Source organism: Pseudopodoces humilis, chromosome 4 (genome assembly GCF_049639895.1).
Source record: "Pseudopodoces humilis isolate 2021_Gansu_Grassland_sample_001 chromosome 4, ASM4963989v1, whole genome shotgun sequence".
NCBI classification, from domain to species: Eukaryota; Metazoa; Chordata; class Aves; order Passeriformes; family Paridae; genus Pseudopodoces; species Pseudopodoces humilis.
The window spans coordinates 42,584,917-42,603,980 of record NC_142203.1 but is presented as its reverse complement, the minus strand read 5'-3'; the positions used below and the strand labels follow the sequence as shown (position 1 = coordinate 42,603,980).

Below are 19,064 nucleotides of genomic sequence, written 5' to 3'. Positions count from 1 at the left end.
CTGGAAAAAAATGGTAATGAATCTTCAAAAATTCCAACTGCAACCCAAATTCACGAACACAGAAGACTACTACCTCTCCTTTCCCTAGGCTTTGAGAAGGTATGCTATAATCAAACTGTTGACTGGTGACCTTTTTACATTTGGGTTAAGGTCTAGGCACCCTGTACAGTATATTCTGGATGATCTCATCTCACACAGCTACTACTAAAGGCAATTCTCCATGTTATTAGCTTACATCTGTCTCACACTGTGAGGCAGCATCTTAAAGGGAAGTAATTTGATGGTAATTAAGTCGGTAAGTCACCTGGTAATGTGCATGGAAAGCAAGTAACTTCTCTGTATCTCAAGTGCTCTTAACTTTGCTACAGAGAAGTCTTAAAGTTGATTTTTTAACAACATGAACATCCAAGCTTTGGAGCAGCCAGTGATCAGGAAACGGAATAGAATGTATTTGTTAAGCCTCCAAGAAGTTTACATCAACTCCCATAATGCAGGGAATTTTCTTTCTTAGACACTACTGCCACCTCTTCCAGTAAACAAACACTGGATGTATTCTTTCAGAGTACAAGCAGTGGGTATAAAAACGTCAAAAATTAAGCTAACAATGACAAAGAACGACAAAGCAGGTCAAAAGATGGCAGAAAGTATTATGATATACAGGACATATTAGAAACCTGAAGCGTCATCTAGAAACAATAAAGTAACAGGAATGTGAGTAATTCAGGTTGCAAAAGACCTCAAACATCATTGAGTCCAACACTGACCAATCACAACCTCATCACTTAGAACACAGCACTAGGTACAATATCCAATTACTTCCTGAACAACTCTTAACGATGGTGACTCCACTATTTCCCTAAGCAGTCTGTTTCAATGCTTAACAACTCTTTCCAAGAAGAAATTATTCTTGATGCTCAGAAAAATGAACCTCAGCTGGTACAAGTTGAGGCTATGTCCTCTTGTTCTACCTCTCGTTACCTGGAAAAGTGTCTGACCCCCAGCTAGCTACCTCCTCCTTTCAAGGCAGTTGTAGAGAGTGGTAAGTCTACAGCTGAGCCTCCTTTACTTCAGGCTGAAGACCCCCAGCTCATTCAGCTGCTCCTTACAACTTGTGCTCCAGACCCTTCAACAGTTCTGTTCCCCTTCTCTGGACATGCTCCAGCCCCTCAGTGTCTGTCCTGCAGTATGGGGGCCAGAACCGGGCATAGGATTTGAGATGTGGCCTCAGCAGTGCTGACTGCAGGGGGATAAACCCCTACACACTCTGATATTGATATTCTGATGAAATATCAGATATGGTCCTGATGACCGCACTATTTCTGATCCAAGCCAGGATGCCATTGGCCATGCTGGCTATATGCTGGCTCCTGTTCAGCTGCTGGCAACCAGCACCCTGAGGTCATCTTCTGCTGGGCAGCTTTCCAGCTACTCTGCCCCTGCTGGTATCACTGCCTTGGCCAGCTGTGACCCAAGGGCAGGACCCAACACTTAGCCTTGCTGAATACTGATGGTAGAAAAGAGCAATGTAGGCAGCAGACTGAAAATACTACTTCTACTACTACTGGTACTACTACTACTACTATAAAACCACAGTGGAAAACTACTGAGAAGATGAGAGGCTTGTGCAAGGGATTAAACGAAGAGCACATCTGACATTGCCACATATGCTTATCAGACATTGCCACATATGCTTACAAGAGAGAGAATGGACAACAAACCATTTTGGTTCATAAATCAAGTCAGAAGACAACGAGCACCAAGTGCTTGTTTCCGTCTTACTGCCTTGTGAATCTCAGTAGCAACTTTAAAGTAATTTGCCTCCTTGCTTGGTGGCAGGGATATAATGCTAATAAATTTGAGTGTTTTAATGATAAACCCACATACTGTATTTTTGAAACAATGTTTCTTTGGTGTTTGCTGATTTTTATTTTTTTTTGGACTTACGTACCCAGAAAAAACTCTGCTTGCAAGCATAAGTTTACATGGAGGCTTTTCTAAAGACTTATACACCGTGATTAACAAGAGTTATTTAAAAGATTTTGCAGAAATCCATAGTATGAACTATAATGTAGTCACCAAATCTGCAAAACACTCATGGTAAACTGCTAAACATGCTGAGCTTGAGAAATAACCAATCAACTAGCACATGTACATTTTGCAAGACAATGTACTAGGAATTTTTTTTATAGCTTCTTAATGATTATTCCCTACTATTTTTAATGCTACTCAAAAGATCCGCTATGGTGACAATTTAATTAAAGTAGGTCAAAACTATGGTATTCAGCACAATCTGATCTGAAGTAGCATCAGATCATTATTTCCTATTTAGGAAAGTAATTCTATTTTTAGCCTCTAAGGAAGAGAGCACAGAAAATACATACATTTATTTCAACTTTAAAACCAGTATCACATCTGTTGTGGAAACAAAGTTAGGACCTACAAATACAAGAAATTCAAAGTATGAGACGAACTCTGCTTCACCTTCTATTTAACTTTGCCACTCATTTTAGTACAGAAACAACATGAAGAAATATTGTTAGCAACGTGTCTCTAAAATTTTCTTTTCACTGTTTACACATCTTGAAATTTCTTTTTATGTAAAATTATATTTGTTTCCTTACCACCTAAAAAGAAAACACAGTTTGGTATGTTTGAGGACAGTGAGAATCTGAACAATACACAAGAGATGCCACTGTGCTTTGCACCACTCTACACCAAAATATGCGTGCAAAAATGATGGGTTGGGAAGGTAGCAAGGACAGAGAACTGCACAGGACAAGAGAAACCCTATGCATAGGGCAAAGGGAAGCCATGGCATGATGATAATATTGCAATGAATCTGAGGAGCCTTATATCCTGCATTCATGGATCTTCAGCTGCCTAAATTGTATCAGCAAGATCCTAGTAAGTTCATCTTGACTAACTCCCTTATAAAGTAATGTACTAGATAAGGATGCTCAAACTAGTGTGCAGATAAATGTCATTCCACACCTGTCATGTCTAATGTCCTGCTACAGTCAGCTTAATGGAAGCTTCACTTTGAACTTTCTTAAGCTTAAGAGGCTTCCATTCATGTATACATGCCAAATGGAGACTGGAGTTGTATCAAAGGAATAACTTTTTTTCATAGCTAATACAAAAAACAATGTAGAACCCATGGAAGTTTTTGCCATGGCTTTAGTAACACACTGTGCTGTGTTCTGTAGCACTGGTCAACATGAAAAGGCCATCAACTGTTTCTTTGACAGGAGATGAGAAATTTTACCTGAGCTCTATGCTACATCACTAAAAAATAACTAAGATTCATGGAGTAAACCTCCAGGCAGACATCAGACTCCAATGACAAATTTCACATTGTTTTCTAATCAGACTCCAGTCCCAAGAAACTAAAGGTGTAACATTTCAGACCTTTTTTTTAGTCACATAACAATTTTTATTATTGTTGATCTAGAAAAAACAATTTCACTTCAAGTGCTTTCCTGATGTCTTTCCTGGCTGCCATGTTCTTTAATGTTTAGACTTTGTTTCCATAATAGAAAGGCAGCTCAGTATAAAACAAATACCTTTATTTAGTACTGTTTATCTCACTACTAAGAATGCAAATGCCAGGAAGGGAAAACAGAAAATCTGGAAAATAGGAGTTCTTGGACATTTCAATTTGTATCAATTGTATGGAGGTCTACTTTAATTGCACTTCACAGTATTGACTACTGTCCCACTACATGAAATTAGTTTTTCCCATCTTGCATTTGTGATTATATGTTGGAAGAGAGTAGGTTGAATAGGTTTAACAAAAAAATCCTCCCCCAAATTAACCATCCCTAGTTAGAATGTTAACTTAAGACTTTGAATGATCACAGACTGTCATTTTGTGAAATAAGCACAGATATAATCCTAAAATAGATGTATGCCACTCCTTAATTCAATTTTGTACATGTATATTCAGCTATGTTTGTGTTGCATATGCACACAAACATGTACACAGACATATAGTACAATAAAGCAAAAATTACTTTGCTAGAAACATCAAGTTATATACAGTTATTCATTGCTACCATGTACTTACTATTTAGTTGAATCTGATAATTGATATTCCCGTCGTCTATCGTAACACTCCTGAATTCCAGGGTCATTCCATAAGCTTCTTATTGCATCTACATATGGGTTCTCAAAACTTGACACCTTCTCTACATCAACTTCTCGAACTAAAAGTGCATGAACCTAATTCAAAACAAACAGAACAGTAAAATTTACCTCATTTTCTCTGTTTCCAGACAGCTCAAATACAATGAACAAGATTAATAATTCTTCACATTCGTCATACCACCAACACGTGATAAGGGTCAAGGTTCAATCTGAAAAATCAAATATCATGAAGATGATTGTGAAGATGCAAAAAGAAGGTAACCTTTAAGCTAGCCTCAAAAGGAGTGAAGTTGCACTCAGGAAAATTGTATCTTCTTAACGCTTCTTTCTTTTGGAACACCAGTAATTGTTACCAAAACATTGGAACAAAGAAAAATAAAAATGACGGACAAAACTGAAGGATACTGTAGTACCACCGAATTCAAACTGGTCATTAAGATCTTGCTACTACTACTAGTTCAACTCAATTGTTCCACAGCCAAAATCTGATGGTGAAGGTGACTCTTCAGTTCAATACACTTTGGACAACAGCAGACAATGTTTTCCATGGCCTTCTGGGAATGTAACAATTTCCCCTTTATTTACCAGAAATCTTGTAAACACTTATTCAATTCTTTTTGGAAAATCATGTCTCATACATTTTGGATCTTCATGGGTTTCTACAAACGATCGTTAAAACAAGATTCCAGAATAAGAAAGCTGGACTTTTTGGGAATGGTAATCATTACATCTCCACTTGAGGGATACTGAAAGAGCTACCACGTCTTCTGCTTCTTTATTCCACTGAGAAAACTATGGGCAGGTTTAAAAACTGGTTCTGGGCTTCAACAGTCCTACAGCCTTATGCTAGTTTTCATGGCAATACTCTTTTTGTCATAATCCATTATATACTTACAGAAGTGTGTTTTTTTTATATCTAGGCTTCATCAGCTCAGTCATATTCCTATCTTTATTATTCTTATTTTTGTATTAACAAGAAAATTACAGAATTCCCAGTTCCTATGAGATGCCTGACCCTACAGAACCCTATTTCAAAAAGCTGAAAAAGTTCTAGTAATTCAGCACTATTACTAAGAAAAAGGTTCATACCTTCTCTGTTCCTTGGTTTTAGGACTATGTTAACGGTGGTTAGATTTCCGTAAGACCAGTGAGTTCACGTTTCACTACTGTGAAGCATTTGCTTTCTTTGGCTATTTGTGTGCATTTAAATTAAACTAGGTTTTACCAAAATGCTCTATATATTTTCCTGAACTACCACAGTGGTTATGACAACAACAGCAGTTAGCTGAATAAACTGAGTAAATAAAAATGCTTAATGCCAGAAATGTATTTCACTTTTCCAGGTATGGGAGGAGCTAAATCCATCATTTTTCTTTGGGTTTTTCTTTCTGTCAATCAGTGTAAATCTTCAATATGAAACGTCAGCCAAACCTCTGAGGTAAAACCACATCAGCCAAAAAGCTTCCGTCATCTGGAGCCTTTGTATGAAACAAAAATGCCCAAAGATTCACCCAAACCACTGGAAGTCAGAAGACTGACCTGTCATCTCTCCTGGACAATTCATGATCCCAGTGAAAATGGAAGAGTAAAGCAACCAAAAAGCAGAGCATGTTTTCCAAATACCTGTTTTGTAATAAACATGCCAGGAAAGCTTATCCATAAACATACTACAGGAAAAGCCACAGACCTTTCTTCTTTTCACTTCGTTATTTTATTTGTATGTTTATTTCCTTTGAAAAGCAGGTACCACCTAAGGACAGAGGGGATAGCCAGAAATAACCCCAGAAATCCAATGTTGCCACAGGCTACTGTAGTCCTGTGACTGAACTGAATTATGAACCAGAAACTGCTAACAAGTCTGAAATTTTTCTCATAAAAACTCTGCAACAGGATTTCAGACCTAGCTGACAGATAAAGAAAAACACTGATTGAACAGGAGAAAATAGAAATAGATCATCTGCTTGCTGCCAAATGTCTGCCAATGGTGGTTTTCTTGTGAAACTCCCCCAAACTGGAATTAGTTTTAATGGAGTGGTGGACAATAAAAGTGAAGTGCAGTGAAGAACTACTTAAATGTCTCCTTATACATTATATTTTTATTGCTATAAACCATTCATTCCTAGCTTTGTTTGAGATCAGGTCACCAGGCAAAGTAGGAAAAAGATAACATTATTGACAGTTGGAATGGAAAATGTAATAAGTACAGTAATATCACTCAAGCAGTATCTTTGGCTTCTGGATCGTATTACACGAAACAAAAAAATATGAACGAAAGCTAAAGTTTCAATTTCACACATGAAACAAGTTCAAGTTTTCTACAGCAGAGCTTTTTAAAAAGTTGGGACCCATCCAGACAGTGTATGCAGTAAGTTCATTTCCAAGAATTATACGTGCAGTATCCAAAATTATAATATCCAAAAATTTATGTGAGATCTTAGAAAAGAGATTTGAAGCAGCTTCTGACCCAAAATGTTTATAATTTAATGGATAACTGAACACTTTCCTGCCCATTCTACCATGCAATTTTCTTATATTTATATTATTATATTTAAATGCTGATGTGACTTCAGGTGTTCATGAATACAAGATTTATATGTTCCTGTCCAAAAATCATGCCACAGTTTTCATTAAACATTGCTAATTTAGAGTGTTTTACATTTTGTTAAAACATACTAAGACAGAAAATCATAGAATATCCTGAATTGGAAGGGACCCAAGAGGATGATCAAGTCCAACTTCTGACCTTGTGTAGGATACCCCAAGAGTCACCACGCCATGTGACTAAGAGCATCATCCAAACACTTCTTCAACTCAGTCAGGCTGGTGCTGTGACCCTGGGGAGCTGTTCCAGTGCCAAACCACCCTCCGGGTGAGAATGTTTTCCTCCTATGCAGTGTTGGGGAGTTTCAGGCTATATGCTCAGGTCCTGTCACTGGTCACTACAGAAGTGCCTGCCCCTCCTCTTCCCCTCACGAGGAAGTTGTAGCTGCAATGAGGTCAGTCTTCAGTCTCCTCTTCTGCAGACTGAACAGACCAAGTGACTGCAGCCACTCCTCACATGGCTTCCCTCCAAGGCCCTTCACCATCCTCATAGCCCTCCTCTGGATGCTCTCTAATAGTTTATTCTTGTATTCTGGCACTCAAAACCACACACTGGACTCAAGGTAAGGCCAAATACAATGCAGAGCAGAGCAGGACAATCACAATATTCCAAAATCCCAGCTTCAGAATAACAGTAGCACAGAAACTTTGGATAACCCCAACACTTTCTGGTAGGCTGAACTTAAATGCAACTATGGATGTCTACTGTAACAATTAAAGGCTGAGAATGCTGCAGCTGTCAGTCGGTATCTGCTATATAGTAATTTTCATATAAAGCTGCCATACCTTCATAAAACCTGTTAGAGCACCATCTTCCTCTTCCTTACCATGCTGTTACTTACAACATGAAGATAAAAACAACTATGAAGGCACAAAGGAAGAAATAAGAATGTATAATAGCTTCTTTGTTTCTTCATAGTGAAAGGGTGAAATCTCAGTTGGGTGAACTAAAATCCATCAGAACTTCAAAATAACTTACACAGAGCCTGTGTAAACTAACTTGTTGCATGGACTCTGTGATCTCCTTAGTAATGCCATTACAGGGCTGCTCAAACATTTAAAATACTACACAAACATGCAAATGAAAAAAGTGCATACACATAAACATTTGCACTCTAAGTATTACAGAGCTCTCATGACTTTCCATACATAAATTTTACTTTAATTACCCTATGACAAAATTGGTTATTTGCAAAACATCCCCAAGAATTAAGGTATGGAATAAACAGATGTAAACTGTGCAGGTAAGCACTTCCATGAAGGCAGGAAACTCTATGCCATTTCTGAGGTACTACTCAAAAATCTTACATCTCCAGGCTACCTAACATAATTGTAGTATAGTGAGGCATTTTTTCACCTCTGTGGGAGTCTTAATTACCGAAGTATTTCCAATGTTTTGTCTGTGACTGGTATAGAAGGCAATTTACCAGGGATATAGTACCATGTCAGATATCCTGGCATTTGAGAGCCCTTAGGCTTGATGTAAATTACAGATATAATTTTGGTTTTCAAAATCAAAATGAAATTGAAACGTATTCTAACATTTTAAATTATTTGACTACATTTAATTAAAAACATTACAGCCATTTCTAGTCATCTTTTATTCCCTGTGCTGCTGGAATATGAAGAAAAACAGCTGTTTAAAATTCCTGCTATTTGAAGAGGGGGCAACATCTCACTCCCTCTCTGCTATGCAAGACTTAAACTCCACAGAGATAATGCAATAATCTCCTCAACTGCAGTGACGACAGAGGCAAAAGAGAGAAATTTCACCTTCAGATTTTAAATATTAATTCTTTTATATTTTTCACTGGATCTACTTGTTTCACCTGTAGACGGATTGTAAATATTCTCTTTTTATATTTTTTACTGGATCTACTTGTTTCACCTATAGATATAAACTAAAATATGAAGATTTATTAAACAAAAATTATAGGCTCTTTCATCTCCTTTTTAAGAAGTTTCATACCTCTAACTCTCCAGGTGGATCCTCAAGACTTTTGGCTACTTTCTTAGAAGGTAAGATCATTAAGCATTACAATTTTTACACACATTATAACTTTGTTAGTTAATGACTGCATAGGGTGTTACACTCTTCAAATACTGGCATGGCTATAAAGCTAAGTTGTAAGATGACATCAACATGCAAAACTGAACAGCAGGTTGCAAATCCTATCACAAAAGAATTGTAACTAATATTTACTTTTGTGTGTGTAGCATGTTACATTTGCAAGGGATTATAAATTAGGCACTTTCATACCTCCTGCTGGTACTAAATGTAGCACCTTAGATGAAATTTTCACACACTGGTCCTAAAATTTTGCAGCTAGTGAATACTTTCCTGGTATGTGCTGTAAAAATGTGTCATTTCTGCTGTTGAGTATCCTACAAACAGAAATAGCTTTATTCTCTGGAAAACGCTTTTGCTTTGTAGAGCTGGGGAAATTCTAGGGCTGATTTTTTGAAATATCTTTATGGATCAGCCAACTGCCACATCCTTTCCACTGCTTTAGTAAGTCATCTCTGAAAAGCTGGTTTTGTGCAGTTAGGAGACTACGTATTCTGCCCTGAAATTAGTCAAGTCTGCCTAAACATCCTACTTGTTTACATTCACTTCTAAAATACTTCAAAAAACAAACCAAACACATGCAATTTTATTCTAATTGTAAACAATAGCTTCAATTACAGGATTCATTTATATATATTTAACTGCTTGATTAGGACTGTATGACATTAATTCATAAGTTCAACTTGTTTTCCAGGCTTTGCCAGATTGTTTTTTAAAGAAAACAGAGCAACGAGTAAAATACAGTTCATGTAAGTAAAATTGTCCTCACAATTAATAACTGAAAAGGTCAAACAGGTAAAATCTTGTTCTAGCAATGAAATCTATTTTCAAATTTAATTCAAATCTTCAGTGAAAGAAACTAAGAAAAACCATTTCAGATTTGAACCAGCATAAGCAAGAATCGGTAACAAGCTTTCCTCTAGCTGTAGTTTCTGTAGCTAAAATGAATTATCCAAATCACTCTATCTATAAAATCGCTCTATATCTATAATCGCTCCATCTATAAAAGATACTATTATCACCAAATGTTTACAAAAACATTCAAGCATAGAGCTCTAAGCAACCTGGTCTAGTGGAAGACAGATCATAACGGGGTGTTGAAACTAGATGATCTTTAAGGTCCCTTCCAGGTCATTCTATGTATATACAATAATATTTTCATAAATATATCAATGTTCTGAGTTCCACACCCCCCCCCCTTTTTTTTTTTTGGGGGGGGGGGAAGCAGGGGGCAGGTGCTCTTTGTCGTCTTTTTTCTCCAAAGGACAACTTTTAAGCTGAGACCATCAAATCATTATTGTGTTATTCCTACAAATAATTACTACGTTGTGTATACACAACACATGATAAAATACTTCTACTCCATAAACATATCAGGTTTTTAGACCTTTGTAACAGGCTTAATTGTTTTTGAAGAACAGTGTTTGATAAGCCTTGCAAATTCTTTATGCCAGATTTTAGTAGAGTGGTCCAGTTGAATTTATCAAACAAAATTCTATGGAAACATGGACATGCTGAAACTCATTCCATTTGCAAGCAAAATAACTGGCTGTACCTCACAAGCCTCCAAGAATCTGCTGCCTCAGACAATCACTGCAGTACACAACTAAGTGTATTTGAAAAAAAAAAAAAAATAGAAGGACAATGCTCCTTCTAGATACAATCTACTAGAATTCTCAAGCCTCATTCCTGTACTCACTCCTGTGCCCTGGTCCCACACTTCACACTTTTTTAAAGAGCAGATGTAGTAACAGCCTTGCTTTGTCTCATGGGTTCAAATACCTAAAACTGAGAAGACAATGCACCTCTTCACAGAGGTCATGGCCAGTTGATTCGGACAGTTTGGCATCTACTTGCTTACATGAAGAAACTGCAGGAATTGCACTGCATTTCAGACCTAGAGAAGAACTTATGGTGAACCTAGGGCACAAGGAAACAAACAGCAGGCTCTTTATAAGGTAATGTTCTGGTTTTGATGGGGATAGAGTTAATTCTCTTTTTATTAACTGGTACAGTTTTGGATTTATTGCTGTGACAGTAACATTGATGATACACTGATGTTTTTGTTGCTGTTAAGTATGTTTACTTTAAGTCAAATTTCTTATGCTCTGTCAGCCGGCAGGTGCACTAGAACTGGGAGGCAGCACTGCCGGGACAGATGATCTGAGCTATCAAGGGGATATTCCATACCATGGAATGTCATAGCCTGGGAAAGTTAGCTGAGAGGCATTGATCACTGCTGGGGAATGGGCCAGGCATTGTTCAGCAGGCACTGAGCAGTTGTACTGGGCATGTCTTGTTTCTCTTGGGTTTTGCTCCTCTCTTGCTCTCCTTTTCATTCCTATTATTCTTAATATGATGTTTTGAGTCAATTAAACTGTTCTTACCTCAGCCCATGAGGTTAAATATTTTTTTCCTCTGACTCTTCTCCCCACCATGGATGGAGTGATCATGACTAAGTGGCTATGTGGTACTTAGCCCTAGGCTGGGATTGAACCAGGACAAGCAAACATGTAATTGTATCTGTCTTTCAATTCAGGAGACAAAGTATTACATGGAAAAATAATCCTCTACACAATTCATACTAAGTAGCATTGTCAGGTGTGATTAAAAAAAAATAAAAAATAAAGGGGACATATAAAAGAAATGCATTTTGCCCCCATATATTTAAGCCACATTTTTTTATCTTTAAAGGAGCAGAGTGCCCTCTGCTGACTAACACAGAACAGCAGAGGCAGTTATTTCAAACTGGTATTTCTAGAAATATTGGAAAACTGGGAGGGTCCCTTTCAAAATAATGAGTGATTCCAGCAGGAATTTCCCTTTGTAAAAATTGCAACTAACTTAAATGGTTGCATTTGTGTCCTGTCCAACCAAAAAGATTGTCTTTCTAAACAATTACCTCACTTCTTGGATGTAAACTCTGAAAGTGTGCTTCAGACCCCAGGCATGCAAAGATACATGACACCCCATCACCTACTTATTCTGAATGTGTTCATTAATCCCTTGATGTTCAGAGCAATGAGTTGGCAAGACTGAAGTAAGGGGGAAAATGTAATCTCAGATGAAAAGCCATTGTTTAGAAAATGGTCACACACAAATGAATTTAGCATATTAATGATAGCAACCCAACATTATTTTCTCTAGAGAAAACACAGACATACCATAGTGATGAGTAACTATTCGAAAAATACCTTTAAATTAAAATAAAGTTTTATGCCATGTGTGACCTAAAAAAAGTGAGAGCTTCCTTATAAATTACTCTGTTCCTAGGAATAGAATGTATTTGTGCTGTCTGGTATCAGACGCCTAGAAGAGCTTATTTAAAGGAGGATGGCAAAACACTGCTGACTCTCCTTCCAAAGCTTCAAGCAAAACACCAGCGTCCTGAAACATATTGCCAACTTAAATCATTAGGAAGGAGGAAGAAAAAAAACCAATAAAACACATCTTTCCAATACTGAAAACACAGAAACAAGTTTTCAATTATTAGGAGCTTGGAAAGCTACTCACTTTGCTGCCTGGTGTGTGTAAAATTGATTCATATGTATTTTTCAGTGATTAACTATTCAGTATTTATGGTGAGAGGTCACAGTAGCCTTTTTAACAACCATTTGGGAAGGCTTATTTATCCACCAAAGCACAACTGGACGAGACTCCCAAGAGAAATAAGGCATGCTCTTTATAAATGTACCATCAGTCACCACATGAGAGGAAATACATTTTTAAAGGGTTATGTTTTCTTCCTTATAGTACATTTTTAATAATGTACATGGTTTATTTGAAAGCCTGTGCTATCACTAAGAGTGACATTTATGTGAAGGCAAACAAAATTGAGGGCTTTATGTGAAGGCAAACAAAATTGAGGGCTTTTTTTGAATGAATCTTGATTAAACTATATCTGGAAAAAGCTTGTGGGAGGTGAATAACACAGATAGAAAAGTCACAAACACAGTCTATTGACTACTAGTATAATGACTACTCCTCATTACTAGTATAGCATGGTTTCTGAATTCAGTCACCTAAGCCTGCTCTTCAATATACTCTGGAGATTCTCCAAGCAATGAGATGAAGATCTACAAGTGAACATGAATAATGAAAAAAACCGTCACATCCAGACAATCACATCACATCTCCTGGAGTCAACAGGTTCTAGTTAGCCACAAATACCTAAATTTATCCTCTTAATACTGTCCTTTTCTGTTGTTTGTTAGTTTCAGAAATGTCCAAGGCAATTTCCCAGAAAATCTTCAAAACAAATTTATCAAGTTAATTTAGGGAAGCTGTTGATGTAGAAAAGACAGGCTGTTTGAGTTATATTCTGCTATCCAGAAAGAACGTTTATTAATAGGCCTTATCTACCCTGTTTACAAGTATTATCAGAGAAAGGCAGCTACTTCGGAAATCAGCATGCAACTACCACACACACAGAAACAGTTTTAGTTGGAATTACAGTATTAATGCAAATGCTGGTAGGAAGACTGAACTGGATGGTTAAGAAAATAACCTGTAATTAGCCTTTAGAACAAAATGATTAATTCACTGTAAGAAAAAAAAAAAAAAGGGTTTTGTTAAAAAAGCTAGCAAAGCACTCCTGCCCTAAGTTATCACCTGATGCTATCATTAAAATTTGTTTTCTCCAGTGAGCTTAAAACTCTCTCTCAATATGAAAATAACCCTCATTACTTTTTGGACAGGGTAAGTAAGTATTTTTGTTTCAGACTTCCAGCATAAAATGGATCACAAATTGGATTAAACATTAATAACATTTAGCTTCACTGGATAATTATAGTACATTGATTTCATGCAATCCCGCATCTGCAGAACACATCTCCAACTAGGAACACTTTTGCATTTTTGCAGGTAGGTCAGGACATTATTAATCAAATAAAAGAGCACTGATGGAGGAGAGGAATTAGAAGAAGCTTTATGATGGTTTTGCAGTCACCCAACACCTTCTTCAGAAGTGTTGATCACTAAATCTGCACCACAGTCCCATAATCACTCAAATTTGCAATGATGGTGACTGATCTGACAGCCCATGCCATTGTCAGCACCTGGCAGTTTGTGCATCTAGATAAGTGACCACTAAGTCCTTCAACAATCTCTGCAATGTTACATACAAAGCAGCAGGACAAAACATTCTTTTGTAATTGTCATCACAAATCCTAACATGGAAATGCTATCCAGAGGAGGGTAAAAGTTTAAAAGGCTAGGAAGTTGTAGAATACATTATAAGGACATCGATATGTTGGTGAGCTTTCCTTCACACTATTATTTCCACACTATTAATAATATATATTCAAATGGCTGATTTAAATGACAGATTTAGCTTCAGAAGTCACCACTGAACTGATAGAGAGAAAACACTTAATGATGCCTGGTATCTATGGAATGTATCATGGAATGCCCCTTGTAATAAAGTCTGCATTTTATGATCTAAACGCAGTTATATATTGGCTCAGGTATCAATGTAATGATGTTAGAGCACTTTCTATTCTATAAAAGTACTCTCAGATGCAATCTGTCATACCATCAGAACCGGGCTTCAACCAAAATTGACTGGCTGTGGATTATAGAGGATTAATTCACTACACTGGTGTCACACTGGTGGCATTACTTTTAACTGTATAAAAATCAATTGATGGAAAGCTAGAAAATTCACAATACAATTCTAAGAAAACACTAAACTTTCTCTTATTTGTGTCATAGGACAAAGGAGAACCACAGAACGTATGTTTTCCAGAAGATTTCAGTGCTGTTTCCCCTGCGTTTTCTTTGTATCAGTGACTTCCTTTTATAGCACATTAGCTGCTCCAGCTGTTAAACTGCTCCATATTGAATTGTTTTAAATTTTAGAATATGGCTTTAAAAATCCAATGAAAACCACCCCCCCCACCCCTCCCCCCCCCCCCCTTAGAAAGTAAGATATCAAATTCTGTTGTAAGGTTTTTTCCACGTAGTAATCAGGCCTCTTCTTTGATGAAAAATATTATTTTTATTATTTTCCAAAATTCAGCTTTTCACAGTACAGAAAAAAAATTCCTTATTTAGGGGACCTATGACAGAGAATATTAGCAGTATATTCAGAGGCCCCAATAATTCACCACCAAGAGAAATATTTATCCAAATATAAATTTGGATCAGCAATCACATTTACCTTTCCTAAAACACTCACAGAACAGTAAAATCATTCCATTTTATAAAGGTAAGAAGTTAGAATTTTGAGGTCAGCAATTCTTCCGCGCTTCGTAGGCCATACGCTTTCCAGTTTAAGCAGCAAAGTGGAAGCAGCAGCAGCTGGAAGTGTCTGCAGTGCTTCCCCTCCTGAGGGTCAGCACATGACTCAAGTTTAATGGAGGGAAAAAGTCACATAAAGAACAAAACAGATTGGACAAGAACAAGAGGCTCTGTCTGTGCACGCTTCAGTGCCTGCTGGTCTGCAGAAGCCACCTCAGCCTCTGGCACCAGAATATTACAAGTATTGCATAGTGCTCAGAGGTCCCAAACACTGCCTCCTCTCTGACAACCCACTTGGTGAAGAAAAAAGTTAACTGGGTTTGTTAAAATGCGGGCTTGTTGAGAAGGAAACACAAGTCTAATTAGGATTCAGCTCTGACCCAATGAAGACCAAGGAGTCTTGTCTTGAAGGCAAGCAGTGTCATAAAATTGTGTTTATATGCATTTGTGGTTGGTGTCTCCGCTTTTCTCCCACAGTATTTATTGTCTAAGAGGAATAGACAAATTGTCACGCTTCCTTGCAATTCCATTGCTTTAACTGTAAGCAAAGCCTTTAATCAAGAAAAATAAATAAATTAAGTGCTCAATCATTATCAGCCTTCAAATACACACAGCCTTCTTCATCTTTAAACTTACAGGATCAATTATTTGGTCTGGCATTAATACTTCTATGTCTATTAAAAAAAAGAGAAGAGGGAGGAAAAATGAAGGGAATAAACATCAAAATATAATTCTTTAACTTTTCAGCAGTTTTGCAGCCTGATCTTCTGTCCACTGAAAACTAAAAGCAAGTAACTCCTGTAATTTTTACTGAATGAGCACTGCAGAAATCACTACCCCTACAAGAACGCAATAGATTAGGCAAACTCCATCAGGGTCTTACTGAGATCTGTAAGTTGTGTTGTTCTCCTTCCACTGCTTTGGATCAGACCATACTGGAAATCAATCAACAATATATATTTGATGAACAACAGTAAGTGGTCTGAAAGGCTGCATTGCCTAATGACAGGTTTTGTATGCTTAAAATGCCTTGCAATCCTTCTGTGAGCATTACTGTGAATTCAGTGGTCTTAATTTACAGCTTCTGTTCATACAAAGTACAGGTCTTGAGTGCATTTTCCTGTTGTATGTGCCGCTAAAAAAGACCAAAAGACCAAAAGCAACCAACTGATCACATAAAAAAAGCCAACCCAAAATAATGGCAACAAGTAAGAAGAGACAGGAAAGGAAACGACATCTTTAAAGACGGTATCCTGTGGGCAGTGTCAACTCCTACTCTCCTAAGATCACAGGATTATAATTATAGAAGGAAGACTGTGTACTCTGAAGTCAGGGAAATATTAAAAATACTCCTAAAATATTTAAACTGATGCTGCTATACTGGTCTCCCCACTTTCATACAGAGATTCAGTGGGTGAGTTGAAGAATTCTTATTTAGTAAGAATACCAGAGAAACACAGCTCTAACCATATGGCTATGGATTTTTTCCTATTATTTTCATGGTAATGGCATCACCATATTGCCTTGTTTCATGTTCAGTCATCTAAAGCATCTTTTTACAGGTAAGGACAGCTCAGTATTTAAAGTTCAAATTATGTACCAGCAGTACCCACACTGGCAGAAAAACAACTGTTGAACCTTAGAGACACCCTGAAGACAGATGATGTAAGCAGCCCTTTTCACCAAGAGTCCTTGTCAGTATTAATGTTGGCCTTTCCTCCCAACATGAATAAATAAAGCTATTGGAACAAGCAACAAGCAGAACAAGAACTCAGAGAAACCCAATTCTCATCCAGTGTCACAATGACAACCTGACACGAGCTTGTGATCCATAGGCAAATGGTATCAAAAAAGGCAGGCCACAGCTGTTTCGCCTAAACTGTGTAATGATGGAGATGCCTAACAGTTTCTAGAGGACAGAAAAAGCTGGGCATGCCTAGTGATTTACACTTTCATAATTAAATTGTGAATTGCATTTGCAGAATACCAGGGACTGAACTTGACTATGGACTATATCTGGTAATCCCTAAAGTATGTTGTCTGAGTCAGGCTGCAAAAGAAAAGCTGAAACTGAAGAATCTGGTAAGGTTAATAACCGCAGATAAACCAGGAAGCAGGCTGAAAGAAGAAAAGATAATTTATGAATGAGAAGAAATCTCCCTTTTTCCATTCTTTCTTCCACTGCCTTTAGATCACATTTCAAAGAAACCTGACACTAATCCTAAACCCCAAAAAATGTTACCATTACAGTTCTCATCTCAACACCTAAACCTTGACAATACTGTACATCCTTAATCTTTACTAACTAATGTGTTAGTTAGTAGGCTAACTAACACTAACGTGTTTGGTACTAACCAAACATGTGTACTTCATCCTAAAAAAAAAACCTATGAAGCTGCTTGCCACAGAGATGATAAACAGTCCATTCAGCTGATCCTTTTGACATAAATGGTTAGAGTCATATGCAAATGCCACACACATCAATGTGACTGCGTGAGAGAAACCAGTAACTCATTACAACCTGAAAGAAATTGCAGAAACCTTTTACACAAAAGTACTAGAGGAATGTATTTTACGAAAAGGTAATTCACATCTACACCAATTCTAACAAGCCACTGCTTTAGGTATACTACAGGTAACAAGACTGCTCAAAATACAATATTGTGGTCTGTTCCCCAAATTTAGAACAAACTGATCCTTCTGTGTTTGTACAAATCTTAATTTTTAATTTTCAAAGTCACATACTATTGAAATCACTTACTCTGGACAACATTTACCTGAATGAGCCTATCTGGACGCTAGGGGCTTTTTGGCACAATCTGTATCATCAGCAACTCTAGTACTGCAAAAGTAACTCTGGAAGAGAAAACAAGGCTTTGGGAAGTGCTGAACATAGAGGAACAGACTAGACACAAGGAGAAGCAGAAAAGAAAGGCTTAATACTATAAGTAAATGCCAGATATGGCATATGTGCTTCACAACTTTTAAATGGTGTGGCTAGAAAGAGCTTAAAATTCTTAGCACAAATGAAAACATGGAGCTACGTTAAAAAACAATGAATAGAGGAAACAGTGTGAAAGAAGACCTGAGACTGCCATTTCTCAGCTCTGCACTAGAGTTTCTCCAAATGGCAAAGAGAAAGCAGCTCCAGTGCTTTGAATCAGGACCTTACAATAAACTGTATCTATTGACTTACCTGGAAAATGCATAATTACAGACTATAGAGGGTGATTAGGAAAAAAATAAGAGAAAAATGAGCTAAGCAAAAACCTCTGATATAAAAATTGCTTTCCTTGGCATCATATGAAATGCATGAAAGGGCTTGCTCCATCTTCTAACTAAAATCTATGATTTAGTCTTCTGATCAATACAGAAAAAAACCCCACTGTCTTTAAAACTTGAAATCACACATTCAGAATAGATTACCTTGCCTGTATCACCCTGAAGATTAATGTCTCACCTATCACTAACATAAATGGCAAAGAGAAGACTTGGAGGAAAAAAACCTATCAAGCATATGCAATTGTGTTAATGCAATGGTAAGCTGCTGGGGGAAGACAGACTTCTGGCAACTTTGGAGCCAGACAGCAACCTTCTGAAATCAGAACTATTAAGCAGGCCAACCAGCAAAAGTTAAAGCTGTAGAGGAAAAAAACCCACAAAATGAACCACAGACACTCATGAACTTTTCACCACTGCATCCTTACCAGTACTGTTCACCTTTTTCATCCAAACCATGCTCCTCTTAATTGTTTCCTCAGACAACCTTCCACTAGCTACTGCTTTATTTTTATCTCACACTAAGCTACTAAAACTTAACAGATATACACAAATAATTCTATATGAACAGCTCTGATTAACAGTTCTGTCTGCAATTTTAAACTCTTTTATTTGATTAAGGCCTTGTAGGTGAGTCAATGAACTTGTCCCCTTTGAGGTAAACACCCTACAACAAATAACACATCAGTTGTTACTGCACTGCAAAACTAATACTCCTTCATGTTCAACG

General features: G+C 37.2%; 1 protein-coding gene across 2 annotated transcripts in view; it reads right to left on the bottom strand.

The window, feature by feature from the left end:
* LOC102103304 (guanine nucleotide-binding protein G(q) subunit alpha) overlaps positions 1-19,064 on the bottom strand; it is a 115,064-nt gene that overhangs the window by 29,000 nt on the left and 67,000 nt on the right. For both annotated transcript variants that reach the window (XM_005522645.3, XM_014252330.2), the window contains exon 3: positions 4,067-4,221. In XM_005522645.3, the coding sequence (XP_005522702.1) occupies positions 4,067-4,221 (155 nt within the window). The remainder of the gene's footprint in view (positions 1-4,066; positions 4,222-19,064) is intronic.